Genomic DNA, 23,910 nt, shown 5'->3' on the forward strand with positions numbered 1-23,910 from the left:
CATCCCCACTGTAAAACATGGCGGAGGGAGCATCATGGTTTGGGGCTGCTTTGCTGCCTCAGGGCCTGGACGGATTGTTGTCATTGATGGGAAAATGAATTCCAGAGTTTATCAGGACATTTTGCAGGAAAACGTATGACCATCTGTCCGCCAACTGAAGCTCCGCAGAGGATGGGTGATGCAACAGGACAATGACCCAAAGCATACAAGTAATTCAACAAAACAATGGCTTCAACAGAACAGAACACGCCTTCTGGAGTGGCACAGTCACAGTCCTGACCTCAACCTGATTGAAATGCTGTGGCATGACCTTAAGAGAGCGATTCACACCAGACATCCCAAGAATATTGCTACACTGAAACAGTTTTGTGAAGAGGAGTGGTCCAAAATTACTCCAGATCGTTGTGCAGGTCTGATCTGCAACTACAGGAAACGTTTGGTTGAGGTTATTGCTGCCAAAGGAGGGTCAACCAGTTGTTAAGTCCAAAGGTTCACATACTTTTTGCACCCTGCACTGTGAATGTTTCCATCTTATGTTCAATTAAAACATGACAACAGCTAATGTTTGTGTAGTATTATTTTAAGCAGACTGTTTTTCTATTGTTGTGACTTACATGACGCTTAGAGTGCATTTTATGGCCAATTCATGCAAAACTCCACATAATCCCAAAGGGTTCACATACTTTTTTTTTGCAACTGTAAATCACGTGACCATGGTTATGCTACAACAATCGTAAGTGTGAAAAATGGTCATAAGTCACTTTTTTCAGTGCCATTGTAACTCTGAACGGTCGCTAAATAAACTGTTGTAAATCGAGGACTACCTGTACTTATGAACGCAAATAGAGACATGGGAATCTCAGCCTCATATAAAAATACCTACTCCATTATCACTCTTTGAGTTATGTCCTATGTAACAGAAATATTGAGAGAATAAATTAGACATCCTGAGCACCATCCTGGGTTTTTTGAAAGGTTACATTACAAAACGCACCAATAAATCATTTCTCTTTCTGAAGTTCAAGAAAGAAGAGATTGCTACGCGGGCTGTGTGTGTGTGTAATTATATGAACATATTTTAGGTGGCTTGATTCTTCCAGGAATTATGTTTCTGTCTATTGTACATTGGACAGCACATTCCTCTGTTAAACGTCCTTGGGAATAGGTATGCTTAAATCAGCTTTATATTCTTTCTCTGTAGCTTTGATCACCGACCACCAAATTCTCCTCTTTCTTTTTACGTCTTGTGCGCATTAACATAACCTGATGATATGCGTGCCCGGAAATAGGCCTCACTGAATTCCATCTTTTTTTTTTTAATGTCTTTCACGTGGAGGTGTCTGGAAAAGAATGCACCTTCCTAATTTTGCCCCATTGTCTCCTCTGCAAAACTACCCCCAGCCGCCTTACCACCTCCGCGCCGCCGCCGCCCCCCCCCCCAACTCCCTCAGGCGCGCAGCGACACCTTGCGAAATAGACGGGCGCCCACGTGGGGCTGCGTAACCAATAGCTGCAGGAGGGAGGGTCAGAAGCGGGCAGGTTTGTAGCATTTATTGGCACTGGGTTGGCCGGCCGGCTCTAGGTTTCTAGGCAGCCGGCGATCGTTGAACTGGCGCGCTGGCTCTGCGGGGTGGCGGAGGCGGCCATGGAGCATGTCCCGCCTTCCGATGCTCCGGCGGCGGTGGTCTCCCCGTTCAAAGGTGGGCTATTCCAGTTCCCTAAAGCGCCGATGAAAAAGCAAGCGGTAAAGCGGCACTACCACAAGCACAACCTGCGGCACCGCTACGAGTTCCTGGAGACGTTGGGCAAAGGCACCTACGGCAAAGTGAAGAAGGCGAGGGAGCGATCCGGCAAGCTGGTAAGGGGAGCGCACGTGGTTTTCTTCCCACTTACTCTCTCATCTGCTTGCTGCCTTTCGGCTGGGTCATCGGCCCGGCTTCCCCGTCCGGGGGTCGTGCTGGCAGGGGATGGTGGGTCGTGTGGTCCAAGCATATCTTTAATGCGCCAGGTTAGAGAAGGCGACTTGGTTTTTTATTGGGCTAAGGTAGGTATACTGCTAAGCTTGTAAGCCGCCCTGAGTCTTCGGAGAAGGGCGGGATATAAATGGAATTAAAATAATAAAATAAAATAAATAAATATTCGTGTGCGCCTAGGGGTAAGCGGCCGGAGATTGAAACTGCGAGTGTGATCTGTGCATACGTGCTGGCGTCTGCTGAGTTTTTAAGCCTTTTATTCCAGGAACCTGCGTGTAAGGTTGGCTGCTGGCTCGACTTGTTTGCAAGGCTAAGAAACTTTGCTTTTCAGTAAACGTGTAGAAAGTCGCGCTAACAATATAGCCATCAGAAAGCTAGGCGCGTCGGATGCTTTCCAGCTTTTACTTTTTTTCCTCTCTCTTCTGACCCAACTCAGAATCCTTTCCTTGTCTCCCTCTTTATATTGGGTTTTTTTTTTGGTACGGGTAACCTTAAGGAAATCGGCCGAGCGAAGCGTTCTTTTGAATTTTCCCGCTAGGTGTTTGCCTGCGTGTGTACTTGTAAGTCAGCGTTTCCCAACCTTAGGAACTTGAAGATGCGTGGACTTCAACTCCCAGAATTCCCCAGCCAGCTATGCTGGCTGGGGAATTCTGGGAGTTGAAGTCCACGCATCTTCAAGTTCCTAAGGTTGGGAAACGCTGTTGTAAGTGAAGGAAAGCCCCTCTACCTTCAATCCGCAGGCTTTCTCTCTTTATTGTCCTCCAGCTTGTTTAGCCATGTAACGGCAATTTCTCCCCCCCCCCGTGCGCGCCTGCCTGCCTGTCTTTCCTTAGCATTACAGAATGCTGTGGTTTCGCAGCCGTGGCTGATGATCCCTTGCAGCTGATGTAATGAGGGTTGATCTCTCCTCTTTCCGTTTTTTCCCCCCTTCCCTGGTGAACAGCGCAGGGCTGGCTGCTGTAGCTGGACTGGCAAAGCTATTGTGACTGCAGAGTGCTTTTGGCTGGAAAAGGGGAGGCGTTTTTTGCTGCACAGTGAAAGTGATTAGGAACCTACACTCTGCAGGGTTTGCTGATGGTAGGGGGAGATTAGCAGTCTAACAAGAAAAAAAAAGAGAAGTGGGATTGCATAATGGTTCATTATTTTAATTATATTACAGACTAATTGTCATACTATCGGCAGAAGAAGAAAAAAATCATGATTTTTTTTTAATTTTTTTTTTACAACAATGTATTAGATTAATCTGCAGTTCCATTCCGGATACTATCAATGCAGCTCCCTGATGACCCATGAGTGAGGTCTACATATTTCAGTTGGGTTAAATATGTCTCTGCTGGTAGCTTTAAGTGAACGTTTCCCTGTTTCTATTGAAGGACATAAAGCTTAATTTTGGGTACATTTAAAATACTAGGAGTCAACACTGACTTAAAGATGCACAGAGGGACACACAAATTAATACAGCTTTTGTTAGGTTGGATCTCCACCATGGACTTTACAGCATTTGTTATGTAAGTGGCCCAGCTTATTGGATAAGGAATTGGATTCTAAGTTAATGCAGTAGTGCAAAAAATAGCAAAAAATTGCATAGTGTGTTGAATCAAAATAGACTTTAACAGTGTGAATTAACATGCAGTGAGACAGGTCCATGCAAATTAAATGCAGTCTTGCAAGACTTCTTATACCTCCTTTAAATCATTCTAGCTAGTAAGGAAAAGGGATAGGATTAAGAAATTACATCAGAGCAAGGGTGATAAGTTTAGAGCTCTCCTACAAAGCTCCCTGCGTGGCTTTTCTTTTTGATGATAGTGGGAAGCTGTTTGTGAACCAGTAGCCTTAGTGGACTGGGATTATTGAGGGGGGGGGGGCTTTGGCAGAGTTGTAGGTGCTTCCCCTTTAAAAGAATGAGGAAAGATGGCCATCTTGTGCTTCTACCGTATGTTTATGTCCTCCCCACTCTTCAACTTTTTAAAGTCATTGATTTGGCATGATTTGGCCTATGGTTGCCTCTCTTGAAATACTGAAAGCTAATTTTATTGGCTGCAAGTTAAGGTGTGGGGAAGGTACAGTATCCAGAAGAGCAAGATCCAAAGGTCTCTGATATCTTCCTTTTAACCTTGTTTTTCCTGTGTAAATTAGCATTGCTACAAGAATGTGCATTGGCTGGTTATGTAAGCACAGTGTGAATTTGCCCTAAAGCCTACGTCTTCGCTTTCATTCAGTAGAATACTGTAGTTTGTTGAAAGAACTCATCATGATGGTATTGTTTGTCTCTCCATAAACCCCTACATAAGATATATTGCTTAAGCAGGATTGGCAAAAACTTAAAGTTTGGAAATAAATTATCTGTGGCAGCACCATCGGTTTGGAACATTAGTAAGCTGGGTTGATGTGGGGAGTAGATAAACAGTTCAATCATGCTGACTGAAGTCACAGATCTTGTTTCCCTGTGAAAGAAGAGATTACATGTTTATACTAGTCTGAAAGAATAAATATTATAAGCTTACCAACAAAAATAGCAGGTAATACAACTTGACCCCTTTTTTTACCATGCCCAGGTTAGTCAAACTTAAGTCCACATACTTAATTTCATCCTAGTAAGCTACTTTTATCTCTTTCTTTTTCATTTATTAATATCAACCTTTCCTGAAGAGTATCCATAACTTCAGAAGCTTGCCTGTTTTGTTACTGCCACTAGGAATTCTGTTGCTACTTGCACATTCAGATCTTTAAGATCCACAAAATTGCCAGTTTCTTGATCTAAACAATATTCTTGATTATATTTATGGAGAATGTGCTGTTTTAGTTTTAGTTTTTCTTAACAACCAGTTTGATAAAATTGTACTCATAATATGGGTCACCTTTTCTTTCTTTTCATGCTACTTAAAAAAAAAGCTGTAACCAAATGATGCAAACTTCTAAAATGTGTGACATTCTTATTACAGTTTGCAAACTTGAAACACTGTCAGTTTAAACAAATCTAGATCAGACCAAAGTTCAGCTTTGGTACTTAAGAATAAATCCCATTAAAAAAAACAAGCTCTGTTTTGAATTATATGTGTTCTCTGAAGTCATCTTAGGGGGAAAAAACTAAGCAGTTGTATCTGGTAAGCACTTGAATAGAGACACTAGAGATCTATTCTAGAGCTTTAACCTAGACTTAGAAGTCAAACATTCTTGAAGCAGGCAATGACAAATCAGTTCTGTGTTGTTGCCATGAAAACTAGATGGAGGTTCTCAGTAATCCCCATATCTTTTTATTCCAAAGCTAGCATCTTGGTAAATAGTCACATTGCCACACAGTATAAGTGCTGCTAATCCTAATCATGCATTTCCTATCTTAATTTAAGCCATAGCTTTGAATATCACAGTTGCTTCTGCTTTCAGTTGAACAAGGTGTATATAATAACGGACACCTCTGTTTATATGATGCTTCTTGTTATTTATTGTATGAATCAGCTTTCCCCAACCTACAAGTGGCAGCTATGGCTAGGAGGGCCTTTGCACCGCATCATCTCATGAGCCAGTTGTGCCCCTCCTCGATTAGGCAGCCCTTCAGACACTCATATCGTTGTCATTTTAGGATTCAACTGTCGCAGTATGTTCCACAAGGGACTGCCCTTGAAGACCACTTGGAAGCGTCAACTGGTCAAGAATACAATAGTACAAGCAGTGGGGGTCTGTCTAGGCATGCTCGCATGACATCTCTGCTTCATGAGCTGCACTGGTTGCCAGTATGTTTTTGAGTGTTATTCAAGATGGTGGTTATCACCTGTAAAGCTCTGCATGGCATGGGAGAACTGACGTTATGTGAAGGACCCACCAATCTCCAATGGTATCTGCCTGATTGGTAAGAGCCATTGGAGTGGGCATTCTCTAGGTCTCCTTGATTAAATAGTGTCATATTTCTAGACTCAGAAAGTAGATTCTTTGACACAGCACCTGAAAACTTGTCCCCGCAAAATCTAGATGGCTCCTACCATGATGACATTCCAGAAACCTTGAAGACCTGTTTGTTTTCCCAGACTTTGGGGTAGGGTAGATCAACTCCTTATTAGATGTATTTGTTACATCTTCATATTTTATTTTATTTTTATTTATTTTTTATATTGTGAGCCTATCCAAAGTTGGTGTGGAAATGGACAGTCCTGAAATCTAATCAGATAAATAATACTTGAAGGCTTTTGGAAGTATTGGAACTATAGTTCCCAGAATTCTCTATCCTGATTCAGTTAATTTAATCTTGGTGAATGGTCTTGTTGAATTACTTTCCCTTACTTTGTTTAGATCTAGTTAGACTTTAAACAAATCCAAAAAAATTTGCACAGTTATGTATCTGATCAAACAAAATAAATGCTATACTTACCAAAGCAGAGTAGAAGCAAAGACTTGAAATCAACATAAAATGTGGTATAGCTTGAACGTTTAACCAACTTTTATACAATCATTTTTTAAAAATGTTCTTACTTTCCACTGCTTTTTTAAAGATATTAACTGTTGTAATGACCCTGAAATGCTAAGTAAAGAAATTTGAGTGCCTTGTTGTTTTCTGTGAGAAACTGCATATGAAACTGCAAAGTGCATCTATGGTGAAGCTTATTGTCTTCTATTTCAGTTTATTATTTTGTATTTATAAGCTAGGGAGAGTAGCTTTTAGTCCTTGGCTCTCTGCCAGATCAAATTGTAGGTCTGGATTTCTATAGTTTTACTAACAGAATATAGTACTTACAATCAAGGGGTTGAGCTATGCAAGAAAGTAAGAGGGTGACTTTCCAAAAAAAAAATAAATCCACTCCATTCCACCCCCCAAACCCAGGATAGTAGCAAATAACAGGGGATTTTGACAATCAGATATAAGCCATGATTTCTTAGGGATATGGCAATGTATAGAAATTGGAACTCATTCTAACACACGTGGCAAACCTTTATTACCTTTTGAAGATCTCTTTCTCAATAAAAGCATAATTAAAGTCAGATTTGAAATAAGCGCTGAGATCAAATTGTAACAGTAAAAAAAAAGCTGACTGGTGATAAAGACTGTCCACCTGCAATCATAATTTGCAGTGGTATTCTACAAAATGGTTTTATATTCCAACTAGTCTTTATGTAGAATATGGTGCTGATTGTCTTAAAGCCACTTTCTAATGTTCTAGCTGTGCATAGTCACATCTTCCATCTAGATTCAGATGGAGTAGATTCAGCTAAAAACCAGTAAAGGTATCTAATATTGATTATTCTCGCATATATCACCAAACATTATGCAATGTTTTTACCCTCGTTATTGTATATGAATTTTTCTAGGAACATACGTTTAATTTAGAGTTAAAAAGAAGCCATATGATTAGGACCGCATAGTTAAATACCATGTCGGGCAGGGAAAGGAGACAGATACAAAGCATAACATTTGAATCTTAACAGCATATTGTATATATCAGTAAAACTCCATGGGAAACTATTGTTTCTTATATATCGGATTACAGCTCTCACAATGTGCAACCAGTACAGCCTTAGAGCTGTGTTGGCTCAGGATGATGAAAACTGTATCCCAACACATGTTGAGGATATCAGAATAGCCAATAAATATGAACAACTGGCTTTGCAGCTTGTAGCTTTTAAGATTGTCCTAATACGACACAGAGCATAACTCAGGTGTATTTGTCCTTTTTCTGGTCAGTTTTCATAGTTTTCTGAACAGACTGTGAGGGACGTATCTTGGAAAATGCACTGAGAATGAAGTTATGGTGGTGCTTCAGCATTAGCAGCTCTAACCACTTTAGGCCTTCTTTCTAAATTTCAAGGGCAATTCTGCCTAGCTTTGAAGAAACATTTCAGACACGTGCCTCTGGATCAGTTAGGAGTGTAGTTGGGGTTTAGATTTAAGATGTGGATGGGATGAGGACTTTTAAAGGTTAGAGAAGGCACCTACTTGTTTACCAGGAAAGGCTTTGCCCACTAGTGATGCACATTCCAGAAACTTATCCAAATGATGAGGCAATGAAGTGGGAAGAACTGAAGATTTAACCCTTGAACCTAGGACAAAGTCCATTTAATGAAAGAAACTTGTAGTTCTGCACAATATAAACCACAGAGAGTTGCTGATCTACAAATACTTTGGACCACATTCTCAGAATCTCTGACATTGGAGATGCTACAGTGATGCCATTCATTGCCCATGTGCTTATTGGTGTTGTGAATCAAAACCTTTGCAGGATGCTATTTCCAAACTTCTCTTGCCCTAGTTGTTCATTTGTGTGTCTCTGCCCCATTCCCCTGGGAAATAAATTAATTGACTCCTATAGTTTTTAAAACATTTTTAAATAAGATATGTTAATTAAATAGAGCATTTTAATCTAGAAAACATGAGATTGGGAAAGATTGACAAATTGTGAATGAAACAAAATCTGTAGGTAGAAAGCTTTTTCTTCAGTTTCTTTTCTCTCTTTTCATTATCTTTGGGGAGCTGGCAACTTAATTTTTTTTCTTTCAAAGCACCAGAGTTCTTTCAAATGTTTTGTTGGCAGATTGTCTGTCTATCACATTTGGAACTGCCCATCTCCCTCACAGTGTGTACAGTGATATGTTTTTTCCCCTGCAAGAAATAAAATTATGAAGTAGGAAATAATCATAGTCTAGAATTTTATATTCCTTAATTACATTTCAGATATTGGGGAGGGTTCATCTCAGTTCTTGAAAGTATGGATCCCTACTTACCACTTACGCTAGGTGTGGTCCTCAATTTGCAGGGGGGGGGAGTTGCACAGGCTAGCCTGCTACTAGCCTCTTTGATCTTTATGTTGCAAAAGATTATTCATGACAGATAAATATATCTCTTGAGTTTATATAATTGGTTTATATTTTTGAGATATATCCATTCCTTTAAAAAGCAACAGCACATCCTAAACAGGAAGGAAATGGTGATGATATAATGAGGGATCAGACAGTTCAAGGCTGTGGCCGCAATCCCAGTGTGACAATGCATGTGTGGCGAATAGCCAACCTCTTTTTTAGTTTAAAAATAATTGAAAGAATATACATGAAAAGGATCTAAGAAAGATATAAAACATACAGTACCAAACATTATTCTTATTGAATTTTCAAGTGAGCATACTCTGTTAAGGCAATTCAAATCACTAAAAAAGCTATAATACAGTAAATCATACATTAAATAAATACTGAAAGCTATAGACCAGACATGTCAAACACAAGGCCCGGGGGCCGGATCCGGCCCACGAAGTGGTTCCATGTGGCCCGCGAAGCCATCCTGTAAACAGTGAGGGAACGGCCCCCCATTGCCTTGGCCCTGGCCCAGAGACCCTCCTTCTGCCAGAGACCCTCAGATCTGTCCCACTCCTGCCCAGGCCCCCATAGGCACCCTTGATGTGAACGAAGTAGAGCTGGTCACGCCCACCCAGTAGGCCATACGCACTCTAGCCACGCCCACCCATTAGGCCATGCCCACCCAGGCCATACCCACCCGGCCCCCTAAGGGCAACCGCAATGCTGATGCGGCCCTCAATGAAATTGAGTTTGACACCCCTGCTATAGATCAAATGAAGACATAATACTTTCTGTTACAGAAGCTGAATTTTGCATGTAGCATAACTTTATATATAGCGTAATCAGCAATAGTTTTCAGTTAGGATTAAATTCTGTATCAGAGTAACATGTTATTCCTAAATCAGACCAGTATTCTGATTATCTAATTAGCCTGTCTTCCAAAGAAGGAATCAAAGATTTTTTTTCTCCCAGTAGAAAAGTGGCCAACATTAATGTGTAAGTATTAGATGAATATATCTCCTCATTACTTAGCATTTTCTGAAAATAGCTTCACATGAAGAATAATATTCATATTAGTACCAGGGCAAAGTCATACAGTTCTGTTTTTATATTGAATCAAAAATAAATTATATCTGAGTAAATTGAATCTCTGGTGATTGATAAAACTATTCTTTAGCAAGAAGGGGAAATGAATTTGCTTTTTAGAATTCCAAGTTAAGTTTCAGCTTAGCACGTTAACCATCTCTTCCATCCTACCACTAGTTGGGGGTCCAAATGATTTTGGACTCCCAACTGCAGGATATGCCTTAAATACACCATCTTTGGGAAGAGTTGAATGCTCTCTGCCCTCTTTCTCTCTCTCTCTCTCTTTTCTCTCCTTATAGCAAAAAAGGAATTTGAGTTCATTGTGACTGGATAGGAGAGCTCTAACATTTCTGCCTTTGGGATGCAAGACTAGGCCTCCCTTTCCTTGTTGCCAGGAGACTTAGTATTATGTGTCTTCCAGGATCCTTTTACAGGATTAATGCTGTTCCGCATTCTTGTCTGAGGGAGGATATGGAGGTTGTGCTGGATTCTGTTGAAAATTCAACCCAAGACATGCATTGTCTTCACAATCTCTTTGAAAGAGGATTAACTACATATATTCTTTAAAGCGTGCTCACTTTCCCTCTCCTCTCCTTCTTTTACTTGGAAAAGAATTTTCATAATAAAGCAACCTGAGCAGTCTTTTATAAAGTTTGCTTCTGCTATTTCAGATTTGCAGAATTTTGACTAGCTGGCTATGTTGGAGGAATTTCTGTGTTTATTACTTTTTTTAAAAAAATGTATTTGTCCAGAACAGAAACGATTACCTGGAACTTTATGGTTTTATTTCAGTGCCAAGGGTTTTTTTAAAAAAAAAAATCTGACCAAGTGACTTATTTTCAGCCAGAATGGATGACTGAGAATAACAGTGTTTTCATTTGCAGCAAATAAAACATTTAGTCATGTGCTCTGCTCACTTTCCATTCACTAGCTATGTTTTATTACAAGACCTCTACCAAAACACCAATTCCAGCTTTGTATTAAGCTTTTGCAAAGTTGCTGCTTTGAAAGAATCAGATACTTTGTTTGAAGAGAAACAAAAGATGTTTAATTTAAAAATGAAAAGTCCCTTTTTAAAGAGGATCTTTAACCAAAATGCTTCAAGTGCCAGTGTGCTGACATCTTTGTGGTTAGCAGATAAGTTTTAAAAAAGGGTTAAGAAAAGTAAGAATTTAACAATATAAACACACATTTCTAAGCACTGAACCAATTCAATAAAAATGACCTAGAAAACCTTCAGATTGAGGCAGGGATAAATCACATAAATAAATAAAATAAAAAATAATAACATCATAGAATTCTCAAAATGTATGCTTCCAGATGGGGGATGTTAGTTCGCCCAGGAGTATGAAATTAAAAATGCATATTTAGTTATTCTGATAATGCTGCTGACATTATATATATATTCAAAGATATTTATGTAAATTACTAACAAAGAATTAAGGGAGACTGAAATGCATTTCAAACTTATTAGTTTTCATCAGTCAGCCATACCCTGAGATTCGAACCTGGGCTGATTGCACATTAGGCAGTTGTTTTTACCTCTTGAGCCACAGGATCTCTCTCACTTTGTTAGCTTCTGCAAGGGAAGATACATACATACATACACATACATACGCACACGCACACTCCCTTGTTCTTTAACTTAATGTTAGGTTTCAAAATAAAAGCAAAGTAAGAAACAGTTTTGGATAGTGGTTAAGATGCTTGACTAGAAACTGAGAGACCATGAGTTCTAGGTTTGGCTAGTCTAAAGAAAAGAAGAAATAGGGGAGACATGATACCGTACCAGTATTCCAGTATTTGAGGGGCTGCCACAAAGAAGAGGGGGTCATGTTATTCTCCAAAGCACCAGATTACAAGAAACAATGGTTGGAAACTGATCATAGAGAGAAGCAACCTGGAATTAAGGAGAAAGTTCCTGACAGTGAGGACAATTAACCAGTGGAACATCCTGCCTCCAGAAATCGTGGGCGCTCCATCACTGGAGATTTTTAAGAAGAGACTAAACAGTCACTTGTCTGAGATGGTATAGGTTCTCCTGCTTGAGCAAGGTGCTGGACTAGAAGACCTCCAAGGTCCCTTCCAGATTCTTATTTCTTCCCTTCCCTTCCCTTTCCTTTCCTTTTGGCATGAAAGCCTGCTGAGTAAATTTGGGCCAATCACTCTTTCTCAGCCCAACTCACCTCACAGAATTGTTATAGTGGGCAAAATAGAAGGGAAAAGCATTACTGTGTGCACTACTTGGACCTGTACACAATAAAGGAGGGATACAAATCTAATATTTTTTTTAAAAAAAATCAAGTGCATTGATATGTTTTACATTCAGAAAGTTTGGTTCACTGTTAATTTGGGGAAAACTGCATTTCCAGGTTGCTATCAAGTCTATCCGGAAAGATAAAATCAAGGATGAGCAGGATCTTCTCCACATCCGAAGGGAAATTGAAATCATGTCTTCTCTCAATCATCCCCACATCATTGCTGTTCATGAAGGTAAGAATTGTTTATGTGCAGACTCAGTTTAAATTTATCTACTTGTTTTTCAGGCCTTTCACTGTTCAGAAAGGGAAGAAATGGAATTCTAGAAATTGTAGCTGTTTTTAGGACAGGGTCCCAGCTTCTGCCAACCTAGCAGTTCGAAAGCACGTAAAAATGCAAGTAGAAAAATAGGGACCACTACGGTGGGAAGGTAACAGCGTTCCGTGTGCCTTTGGCGTCTAGTCATGCCGGCCACATGACCACGGAGACGTCCTCAGACAAGCGCTGGCTCTTCAGCTTTGAAACAAGAGATGAGCACCGGCCCCTAGAGTTGGAAATGACTAGCACGCATGTGCGGGGGAACCTTTACCTTTACCTTTAGCTATTTCTAACTCTATAGTTCCAAAGCTGCTTAATGCAGCATTTGTAGAGTATGATTAGGTAGCTAAATCAAGTTATTTTAGTGGAATGATTTATTTATACATGCTTTACTTTGAATAGGCCCAACTGCCAAACTTTCTAGGCGGATTATAATTTATTGAAACAGCATTAAAGATTGACTCATCTGATCTGTGGCATAATAAGACTGCCATGGCCTCTTGCGTTTACGATGGTGGAAAGTTCTAAAAAAGACATTTGGCAAAGAACTTTCTTTTTTCTTTTTAGCTTTTGCATATTGGCACAAGCTGAAAATGTGGCAGTATAAAGTAAGAAAATATCTCAGGGCAATACCCAAGAAGAGTTTAAACTGGCTTGGTCACTTGATTAGGAGGCCAATTATATAGTATGGGGAGGAAAATAAATATCAAGATTTTCTCTTCAAGCAGTGCTGGCCATATTTTCAGTTTTTACACATAAATAAATGCTGTTCTTTGCCATTTAAACACAAGGGAAAAGGCTCATGAGATTCTGCTTGAAGTTCAGCTGGATAAGTGAAATACAACGCTGAAAATCTCCCATTGCACTTTTCAGGATTCTTTATTTTGCTCCTTGTTTTTTCTTTCTTTCCTTCTTTTGGTGTGTGTACAAAACAGCTTGTACATGTTCTGAACATCAGTTGATTCTTTTGATTTTGAGACTGAGAATAAAGAACTTTGAGTCTGGGTAGCTTCTTTGTTCGTTGTATTGTTCATTATATAGGTACTGTGTACCATATCATGAAGGCATGACTAGGTGAAAGATCTTGGAAGTGTATTGTTAAACAAGAAATAGAAAAGTTAACATTTCAAAAGTATCATTCTGATTATTGCAGGGGTGTCTGAGGATGTGGTCAAAAAAAGTCATGATGGGTGGCCATGATTCTGCCATCAAAGCTTCACTCATTTTTTACATACATTGCATGTGTCAGACGTGAAAACTGGGCAGGGCATCTTAACTTTTTAACTATTGCTAGTATTGTAATTCAGAATCAACAAAGGCAACATAAGAATTGGTAAAAGAAATAGCCAGATCCTGGTCTAAAGTTAAACCATTATTACATTCAGTGATGAAAAGTGATTGTATCCATGTACTGATCCCTGCACTTCTTTGGCAGGTGGTGTGGTCTGTGACTAAAATTTTGTTTTAGTTATAACTCACGATGTTTCCTAAGAGAGGAAATTCATTAAACTTAAATTTACCTGCTACAGTACATACTGCAGCAGTTTAAAATGTTTAAACTATTTGGCCATACATGTTCACAAATATACAAATTTGCAGGTCAGGACAGGAATTAAAGTGCCAGGTTTATTATTAGAAGAATTTGGCATTAAATATCTAGAATTCTTCTTTACAACTGTTCCTAACCTTTTGTCTGTTCTTGTTTGTATAGTGTTTGAAAACAGTAGCAAGATTGTCATTGTGATGGAATATGCCAGCAAGGGAGATCTTTATGATTACATTAGTGAGCGCCAGAGATTGACGGAGCAGGAAGCTCGGCACTTCTTCAGGCAAGTGGTGTCGGCAATCTATTATTGTCATAAGGTTAGTGGAAAATTTTTTTACTAAATATTTCAATTTATATTTTCAAATCCATGTTTTACATCTAGTTATTTAAGATGGTTGGAAGCCGAAATATAATTACAGTACTCTGTTTAAATATTATCACAATGGGGATGCATGAGTTTCCTGTAATCTATCAAAAGTACAGTAAGGTTTTTTCCCCAGTTTTCTCTTATAGCATTGTAATGCAATATTAGTTCAATATAGAACCCATCCATGTGGACTAATTAATAGCGTTTTATATACATGGACAACATCATTGAACTTTCTTCTCATTCCTAGCTTTCACAGAATGAGTTTTCTCATTCCATTATGGAGGATGTAAACATTAGAGGATGAATGTTTACCTCAAAGTGGAAAAAAATGTGTATTAAGATTCCTGTTGTATACAATATCTGTACAAAGTGAGTTGATTGTAGTGATTGCTGAAATGTCCCATCTGGTCCTAGGGGTGCAACTGTGAGATGCTAAATTAGGAAACATATCTACAGTCAAAATTATTAGGTTGGGTGATTTTGGTCTGCTGGATTTGGGGCACTACTTAAAGCAGTAGGCTTTCCCAATAAGGATAGTTAGAGTAGTAAGAATTTCAAGTTTACCCTCAGGAAAATCATTCTGACATGACATTATAGTGGATTAAAACTTGATAATGTAAATCTTGATTCTTCCTTTACTTTACTTACAAAGAGAAAGAGAGCAGATAGCAAACTTTTCCATCACTGAAAATGAGCTCTCTTCAGGGTAATGGAGCCTGAGCAATCTTCCTTAGAAAGAGTAACCTTGCAACGATCACATTAATTCCTTTACTTTCAAATTACATGCCCAAAATAAGTCACTTGTTATATTGGGAAGTACCTGCTTCCATTCATTTTAGATGCAAAGCTTATGGCACTTGAAAGTCAAGAGGAAAGCTTAATGTAACAGACTAAGGTACAATTTGAGCAACCTGCTTCAAATACAGCTTGTCAGTCTGGAATTCTAGACATTTATTGGTCTTATTTTGCAAGCTTTGTTCTTGGAAGAGAGGGAAGAAATGTAGGTTTTAGAATACTTTCTGTATCTTAGGGAAATAATGCTGGTGCTCTAGGAATGTTAAGGGCTATAGATGGGGAGAGTCAGTGGGAACATACTGCATTCCTTTGCAACTAATTCCATTGTCTTAGGATATAGTTAGAAGCTGATAACAACTTGCTCTTTGCAACAAAATGTACTAGTTAGGAAATCTGCATTTTGCCATATCACCACATTAGGGGAATTCTCAGTAGCAAAAGGAAATGTGTCACCAAAGCATCGTACAGGGGCTATAGGGCGGGTTTTCCTTCGTTGTGATTTCATCTGCATTATCTAGCAACAAATGTGCAGAAGGTTCTACCACCACTTCTCCCACACAATTACACATGCAACTCATATTTTTTTGCACAGAAAACCATAGATTTGAATTCAAACAACTTTATTCAGTGGTACAAAATAGTTCTTAGCTGGAGGCTTCTGGTGCTTTAGTTCTCATGTGTGGGTTGCGCTAGTAAGACTGCAGGAATTTCATATTACTCTGCCTTCTTTACTTAGCATGCATACAATGTGTCTATGTTTCACTTACATCTCTACCTCTATCTGGTTTAGTGTTTTGCTTCATAAAAAAAATAAATCTTTAAGCAACCTAGTAATATATGACACACAGTTAGATGGGATGAACTGAGATAGTTTTCCAGCGTGTCTTTGTTTCCTCTTCTAACAGGAAAAAATAAACAAGCTTCTGATTTTTTCCCCAACAGAATGGAATTGTTCATAGAGATCTGAAGTTAGAAAATATTCTTTTGGATACAAATGGAAACATCAAGGTAAGTTGGAATTGGCATGAAATAAATAGCATTTGAACACTTCTTTCCTATGGTAATTATTGGAGAACTTAAAACACGATCAAGGGCAATTTTAAAGTAGCAATTTTGAAATGTTTGGATAGTATGTGATGAATTTCCATCCTCCCAGTCCCCCTCCACAAATGGCAGGAATTATATTGGCAGAATGGATTTTAGTGGAGATGCTGGTATGTTAAGGCTTCCAGTGTGAAAATGTTTTAAATCATCTTAGAGTTTGCATGACGTCATTGCAGATTAGGCTAGTTAGGCAACAAGACTGAACATTTATAGTTTGACAAAGTTCCCTTATTTTGTGGAATTCAAAACATGACTAAGTTTCACAAGCAATCAGCTTTAGAAGTGGCTACTTTCAGCAAGGTTGATCCATTCTGTGCCTTCAGGCACTGATGGTTCCACTTTATCCACTGACATCTATTAGATTTCAGAGTTTCAGAAGGGAAATATGAGTCCTGCCTTTTTTAATATTGTCAAAAAACTAAAAGATGCTGTTATCCAAACCCTTGTGTGTGGGTTACTTGGCTCCTTTAACAAGAAAAAGACTGTTAAAAACAACTAGTTGCCAAAAAGCTTAGCTTATCTTCTGTTCTGCTAAACAAGAAGATTGATAATGAAGAATTAAAATACATAGTGACTCTTGGCAAAACAGAATACAAAAAGAAAATGATGTGGTTTGTTTAAGAAAATGGAAGTGGCATTTGTGGGACAGTGAAAGGGAGACTTTGAAAACATTTTTTTAGACTAATAATTTCGTTGTATATCTGAGAATGATTCATTATCTTATCACAAGATGGCAAGTGGGACATTGGATATAAAGGATTTGTAATTAAGCACAGATTGAGGACACCAGATTGTGTCAACATTGCACACACATAACAGTAGAGTTTCCATTGTGATTGTATGGTTGCCATCTTGCTTATTTTGATTCTTCCCCTTTAAAATGTTGCTGGGCCTAGGCCCCAATTTATATTGCCCAAACAATAAACTGTTCCCAAATTGCAAACTTTGAAAATATGTGCTGTACTGTCTGGATCAGGCATGTCAAACTGCCGGCCTACAGGCCGGATACGTCCCGCCGAAACTCCGCCCACTCCATTGCTGGCAATGTGGAAAAAGTCGTGATACGTCACGTGACATCGCCAGTTTGACATGCCTGGTCTAGATGATCTGATTAGTTGTAGATTGCATGAGGAAACATGATAGTGGTGGCATTAGCACAAATTTCCTCTTGAGGGATAGCAGAGAACAGGAGCCACACTGATCTTAAAGTTGGTATACACTCAACAAATTTGTTCTTTCACTGCAGAAAGAGAGTTTCCTGTTAGCATTCCTGTCTTCCACCTGAAAGGCTACCTTGGCAGTCCATAACAGACCTAAATACAAATGCAGTGGGGGAAAACAAGTGACCTTATTTTTTTTTTTTTGCTGTCATTCAATTATGAAAAGCAGATGATTTTATTGATCAGATTTATACTTCACCCATCTTGCTTTCTCATTATCGAGGGAAGGAGAGCTAGTGTGATCCAGCTATCTTTGCTATTTATCTGAAGAGAAAAGATAGTAGCTAGACATTTGTGACAAATATTTTCAAGCCTGACTAAAAGGCTACCATACACATTTACCTAAGTAAACTGTAAGTACAAGGTGCTTCTTCTGGTACCGAATTTAGCATTTGGACAACTCTAAATCTAGGGCTAGAGAGCTTGTGTTTATGTGAACAATGCAGGAAAGTGAAAGGCTTTCTGTAAAAGTACAATTGGTTTGGGGTTGGAAACTAAAACTTTTTCTAAAGGAAGTCCTTGCTATTTGTTTTCTGGTAGTATGAAACAACATTAATCTGAGATTATTCTTGTTTATTGTAGATTGCGGACTTTGGCCTTTCCAATGTTTTCCAACAAGATAGGCTTCTTCAAACATTCTGTGGCAGTCCCCTCTATGCATCTCCTGAGATAGTTAACGGAAGGCCTTACAAAGGACCTGAGGTAAGAGAACTGATAAAATAAAATTTTCCCAGTACTGGAGAAGCATTTGGACTATTAATAATATTCTGGCTGCAAAACACATAGCAGAAATTCCTGGCTTTTCCCATTGAATACTTAATTGTTGCTAGATTATACACCTGGTCATGCACATTGTGTTTATTAAGCCCCTTGGATGTTTTAAGAGCAAACCGATGGCCAGAAACTACTGTGCGGTTTACAGCCAACGTACACTCTGAGAGAATGACATTGTTGTTCTATTGACAGTGATCAGGCCAAGATGTTCTTATTTGCACTTCCTGATGGTAATAGCTGTTGCCAACATAAAGATCAAGGAAGACTTTTATTCCTTGAGTAGACTGATTGCAAGTTAACAATCGGCTTTTATATCTGCAGGTTGACAGCTGGTCTCTTGGTGTTCTTCTCTATATTTTGATCCATGGCACAATGCCATTTGATAGTCATGACTATAAGACACTGGTAAAACAGATTACAAGAGGAGATTACAAAGAGCCCACCAAACTTTCAGGTAAGTGGAAAACAGATAAGGGTTTTCTCCCTAGGGAATATTTCCACTCTATTTTTATTAATCACTCGCCACTTTGAGTACTGTTTTTATTGCAGTAATAAAAATGAATATTTTTCCAAGTCTTGCATTTTTATTTCATATCATTCTAGGAAGAACTGAAAACAAGATATTAAAATAGTGGCAGAGAAAACTTTTATGATTCAAAAAGGCCAAGGATTAAGTGTAATAAAAAATGAGGTAGATTGGCAGTACCACATTTCAAACCAGCCAGCTGCTGAACTTGGATTACAGATTAGTTTTTGTCATTTTATGACTGGATTGCTTATGTCGATATTTATTGCATAAATATCATCCTAGAAGAATTACAAAAAACAAATTAGAATACTCACAGACTTGATTGAATTTGAAAAACACAAAATTCAGAACATTTGTTGGGACTTATTTACAAACTGCTGATGAAATACTGTATGATTGAATTTAAATAGAATAATTGACATGCTGCTGTGGGGATCACAGGGGCAAATAAATACTAAGTTCACCAAGAATAATCCATTTAGTGAAATTAGTACAAGATATTATATTGATGGTGTAGTACTGATTGCTGAAATAGTTAACTCTTTTTCTAAAAATTATTGTAAATGCAATAATCAGGTCAGACAGTTTTTCATATTTGATGCCCACACTGTAAAACCCAAGAGTCCTGGAAGTTGATTTTATGTACACTGGGGCAAAAATGTAAAGGTTGAAATTACTTGCCAGTTATATCTTTGCTAAACATTAGCAAACTATGTAGTCTCACAAAATATATTAAGTCGGCTTTATAAAAGATAACAACTGCCAGGATGTTTTATGCTTTCCACTGGAAATCAGTTATAATTCCTTCCATAGAACTGGCAATGTTATGGCAAATTAAGTAGCAGGAACAGGCATCAGTGTAAAAAATAATCTCATATTTGAGAAACAGATATTTTTGAATTGTAATTCTACATATAGGCTTGTATAATATTCAGAGTTTGATTTTCTCTTTACGAAGGTTTTAATATATAAGTTTTAATTTAATGAATGAGAGAATTCTAAGACAAAAATCTGCATTCTTATTTTTACTTATAATTGCTGATTGTGCAAACTGATTATCATCTTTTCTTAAATTACAATAAATAATCTCTTCTTCCTATATCCTATCTCTTATCTAGAAACCTTAAAAGCTCACCATTTAGTTGTGATCAGAAAAAGTTGATTAAAGGTTACCAGAGATAACATATCTATTTTAATCTTGATCAAACCAACCAACATTATATTACTTCCTCTTACTTTTAATCTTGATTTTTAACCTCTTCAAGTTATATTCTAGAACTTGATTTGTTTCCATTTTATTGTTCCTTCTAACAAAATTCTTCAAAGCTTTAGCGAGCTTCCTTTGAAAATATATCATTCCACATAATCATCAGCTCTGCTTTAGCTCAGAGCAATTTTCAATTTGTCATTTCTTCTAAGAAAAAAATTGCATAGTAAGTTAGTAAAACAATTTTAAGGGAGGCATGGACTGGACAGCCATCTGTTTGGGAGGCTTTAATTTTAATTCTTGGCGCTGAGCAGAAGGCTAGGCTTGATGTCCTGAATTACCCCTTTCTTTGAATGTGAGGTCTATAAAAATATATTCTTATATTTGCAGCTTTAGAGTAACTGATGGATATCAGATCCAGGTCATTAGCTGAAATAGGACCTTTTCCTCTTGTACTAAAATTAGAAAGTTCTGTGAAATGAAGCATGTACAACTCATATGATTCCTTTGGTTTGCAGATGCCTGTGGCTTGATCCGATGGATGCTAATGGTGAATCCAGAACGCCGAGCTACCATTGAGGACATAGCCAGCCATTGGTGGATCAACTGGGGTTACAAAGTACCAGTTGGGGAACAGGAGTCCTTACGAGAGGATGAATCTCCATTGGCCACTGTTGCAGATTGGCTTCGCCGCTCCTCCAGGCCTTTGTTTGAAAATGGCTCCAAGATGCGCTGCTTCTTTAAACAACACATCCCTGGTGTCACGTTGGAGAAGCAGCGTTCACTCAAAAAGTCAAAAAAGGAGAATGACGTGTCTCATGTTGTGCAAGAAACAGGCTTAGCACCAGAGAACCAATCTAAATCAATCCTAAAAAGACCGAAAGGCATATTGAAAAAGAGAAACTCTTGTGAGAAGTCCCAGGGTCCTTCTTCAACTGTGACAGCTCCTCTTGATATACAGAAAGAAGACAATACTAGACCTGCAGTTGAGCTAGCTTGTGTCCTGTCTTCCAGATCCTTGGCCTGCAATACAGAGGATATTGTAGCTGTCCCTCCAGTGCCCAAGAAAGGAATTCTGAAAAAGCCACCAAAGAGAGAGTCTGGCTATTACTCATCTTCAGAGCGCAGTGAATTTGCAGATGTTTTAGACTCTGAAAACGTAGACCTCAATTCCAGTGTCTTTGTGGGCACTCCCTCCTCCTCCTCTCAGAACTCCAGTGACAATCAGGCGAGGCGGAAAGGTATTTTGAAATATAATGGCAAGTATTCCTCCAGCAGCACCGAGTCAGACGATGTGCCTGACAAAGTCCTCCCAACGTTCCCTGAGGTGATCTTGCCCAAGCTGTCCCTAGCCTCTCGCATTTGCCCATCCAGCGCTGTGAGTGAAGATAGCATCCTTTCCACAGAGTCCTTTGACCAGCTTGATTTGCCTGATCGAATGCCAGGAAGTGGAGGGGTCTCCATGCGTGGCTCTGTCTCTGCAGATGACCTCTTGCAGCTGGAGGAGGGAGATGGGGAAACCAAAGGCCGCCGACTCCGACGCTGGACAGTGACTCAGTGCCAAAAACCCCTTGCAGACAGTTGTTTCTCTCTGGCAGACTGTGATAATGTTACTGAAGTCTACAAACGGGCTGTGACTATCAGCATGAAACTAAGCTGATGGACTCATTGCCAGTAAGGACCACTGACGCATGTTTGCTAATCGTGGCAAACATGTTTTACAGCCCAGATTCTGGCATTCTCCAAACAATTTGCACTTCCCATTCAGATGGATAAAGAACTAAAGAAGCAGTCTTTGTCTTCACCCTGACAGGGTTGGGAGGCTATTTATTTTTACATATTCCTTGTTTCTTTGATAATGTAAAGGAGCATTTACATTCTTATCATTGCCTGTAAAATGGTACAACAGGGTATGATGTGTGTTTGGAGAGGAAAAAAATGTTGATAAAAGGGCACTCGCTGTAGGAAAAAAGTAAAACAGTGTAATGGGCCTGGAATAATATGGGGGGGGAGAGAAATGGGAAGGCATCTGTTCTCTATAGAGTAGTGGGCTAAAAGGGATGCACTTTTTTATTCTCTCAACACCATCAACAAAGAAATACTGAACTGGAATCAAGAGCAACTAATTCCATAACATTCTCCTGAACAGCCTTTATCTCTCCAAACAGACCTTGATGATCATCTCTAATCTTAGTGACTGGAGTAATAATTTTATTTGCACTGTGTTTCTTTAGTTGCACAAAGAAGAGAATGTGTTAGAAATGCCTCTGAAGGGAAAAAAAGATTAAAGCAAGGTACTTGGAAAGGATCAACTAATGTTCTGGCTCATTGGAGGGTATCTGCACTATATATTATTTAGAATTCCAATTACCCCAATATCCTTGGACTGAAAAGGCAGAGAAAAGGGGCTCACTAAAAACATTCAGTTAAGAAACAAAACATTTGATAAAATTTAGAACGGTTTTCCCCAGTGGGCTTCCTCCTGTTAGACTACAATTCCCATAATCTTCAATCAATATAGACATTCTGGCTGAGGAAAACGGAAGCGAAGGCCCAACGTATATGGAGGGAATCATGCAGGAAAGACTGACTTGTTAGAAGTCAGATGTTGTGGTAAACTCGATATAGTAAAGGCACAGAGAAGTTCAAAATTCTCTATTCTCATTTCCCCCCCCCCCTACTTTTTAGAATACTAGAAGGACCCTTTGTTTTGACCTTGATTTAAAAAGTGACTAAAATATGGTGCATTTTTCACTCCTGCCAAAAAAGAATGCAAAATATAACTGCTGTAACCCAACTATGTTGTAAAGTGAATTTTCCTGTAGCTTTCAAATAGACACGTGTTTCCAGAAATGTGTACATGTATAGCTAGCTAGGTCTGAACGAGAATATGCAGTCTAAAAGGTCAAGGTAATGAGGGCCAGATGAAAATTGTTTAATGGGGAAACAGATGTTTGTGAATAGTAAAGCATAGTAAGTTTTTAAAGAAGTCAGCATCAAGTCCTTCCAAATACAGTAAGTACAGTTGCTTTTGAAAAGATGTTAGGCTATGATTTGAAACCCAAAAGATGTTTACTTAACATAGAAAGACACCTTTCTTTGAACTTCCTGATGTTCTCCACATGTCCCAGAGGGTCTCTGTTGTTCAAGTGCCCCTCCTGAGAGTTACTGGAAAGAAGGAAAGGGCAGAAAATCTCATTCTGGGGGTGGGGGGGGGGAGGTGTTGTCTCCTAAAAATTAACCTATTTTAGAAATCCAGTCCTTCTATTTTCTCTGGATGCCTGTGCCTTCTATATCTGGGTTGAAAAAATCAGTATGGTTGCTAGATGACATTGGAAATACAGAAAAACAGGAAAAAAACGTCTTTATTTTCTAATTATTTCTGGATTTTTGTGGAAGGATAAATCTGGTTCTGTTGTCAAAGTAGTGAATCGTTGTTTTTGAGTTTTGTTTTTTTTAAAAAATACTGCCTTTTTGACCAATATGTACTTGACAGAATTTTTTTTTAAATAAAGAAGGTATTTTTAAAAAAGGTAATATAGTGAATTCATAATAAAGAAGGTGAGCTGCAAAACATGTCCATATTGTCGCATTTGGATTCTAAGTACCAGTTGCAGTATCTTGCCATGTATTTTCTTGGTTAACCTTCAAAGTACTGTGTTATAAAGTATTGTTCTTCCATCCAAAGAAGATACATTTCTAGAAAAGTGGGACCAGAACTTTTTGTCTGCTCATAAATTGATGCAATGGTTACATAAGAAATAATAATAAACAATAATAAGAAATTGTGTGCTTATGTTGACAGTTACTGCTTGCATTCTTTCCTGCCCAGGCCAGTCTTTTTAGACACTGGCAGAAGTATCTGTGAAGGGGGCAGGGTCCAAAGAGGAGAGATAGCAAATATAATATATTGGTACAATCCCCCTGTCCTTTTATTTGCTCATTCTCTTATCGC

At 38.6% G+C, this 23,910-nt stretch overlaps 1 protein-coding gene across 1 annotated transcript; it reads left to right on the forward strand.

The window, feature by feature from the left end:
• Positions 1-1,577: 1,577 nt before the first annotated feature.
• On the forward strand, positions 1,578-23,722 carry NUAK2 (NUAK family kinase 2). Its single transcript, XM_081325364.1, has 7 exons — positions 1,578-1,858; positions 12,206-12,326; positions 14,122-14,273; positions 16,064-16,129; positions 18,028-18,147; positions 18,541-18,673; positions 20,474-23,722. Exons 1-7 carry the CDS (start codon positions 1,646-1,648, stop codon positions 21,613-21,615), a joined length of 1,947 nt encoding a protein of 648 aa, XP_081181490.1. The 5' UTR covers positions 1,578-1,645; the 3' UTR covers positions 21,616-23,722.
• Positions 23,723-23,910: the final 188 nt, after the last annotated feature.

Source organism: Vipera berus (assembly GCF_964194415.1).
Source record: "Vipera berus genome assembly, chromosome: 3".
Lineage (NCBI taxonomy): Eukaryota > Metazoa > Chordata > Lepidosauria > Squamata > Viperidae > Vipera > Vipera berus.

Bases quoted from the DNA above. Each gene is read 5' to 3' on its own strand.
- NUAK2 (XM_081325364.1), top strand. From the start codon at position 1,646: ATGGAGCATGTCCCGCCTTCCGATGCTCCGGCGGCGGTGGTCTCCCCG. The intron at 1,859-12,205 runs GTAAGGGGAGCG...CTGCATTTCCAG, and splicing joins GGGAGCGATCCGGCAAGCTG to GTTGCTATCAAGTCTATCCG. The intron at 16,130-18,027 runs GTAAGTTGGAAT...TGTTTATTGTAG, and splicing joins ATACAAATGGAAACATCAAG to ATTGCGGACTTTGGCCTTTC.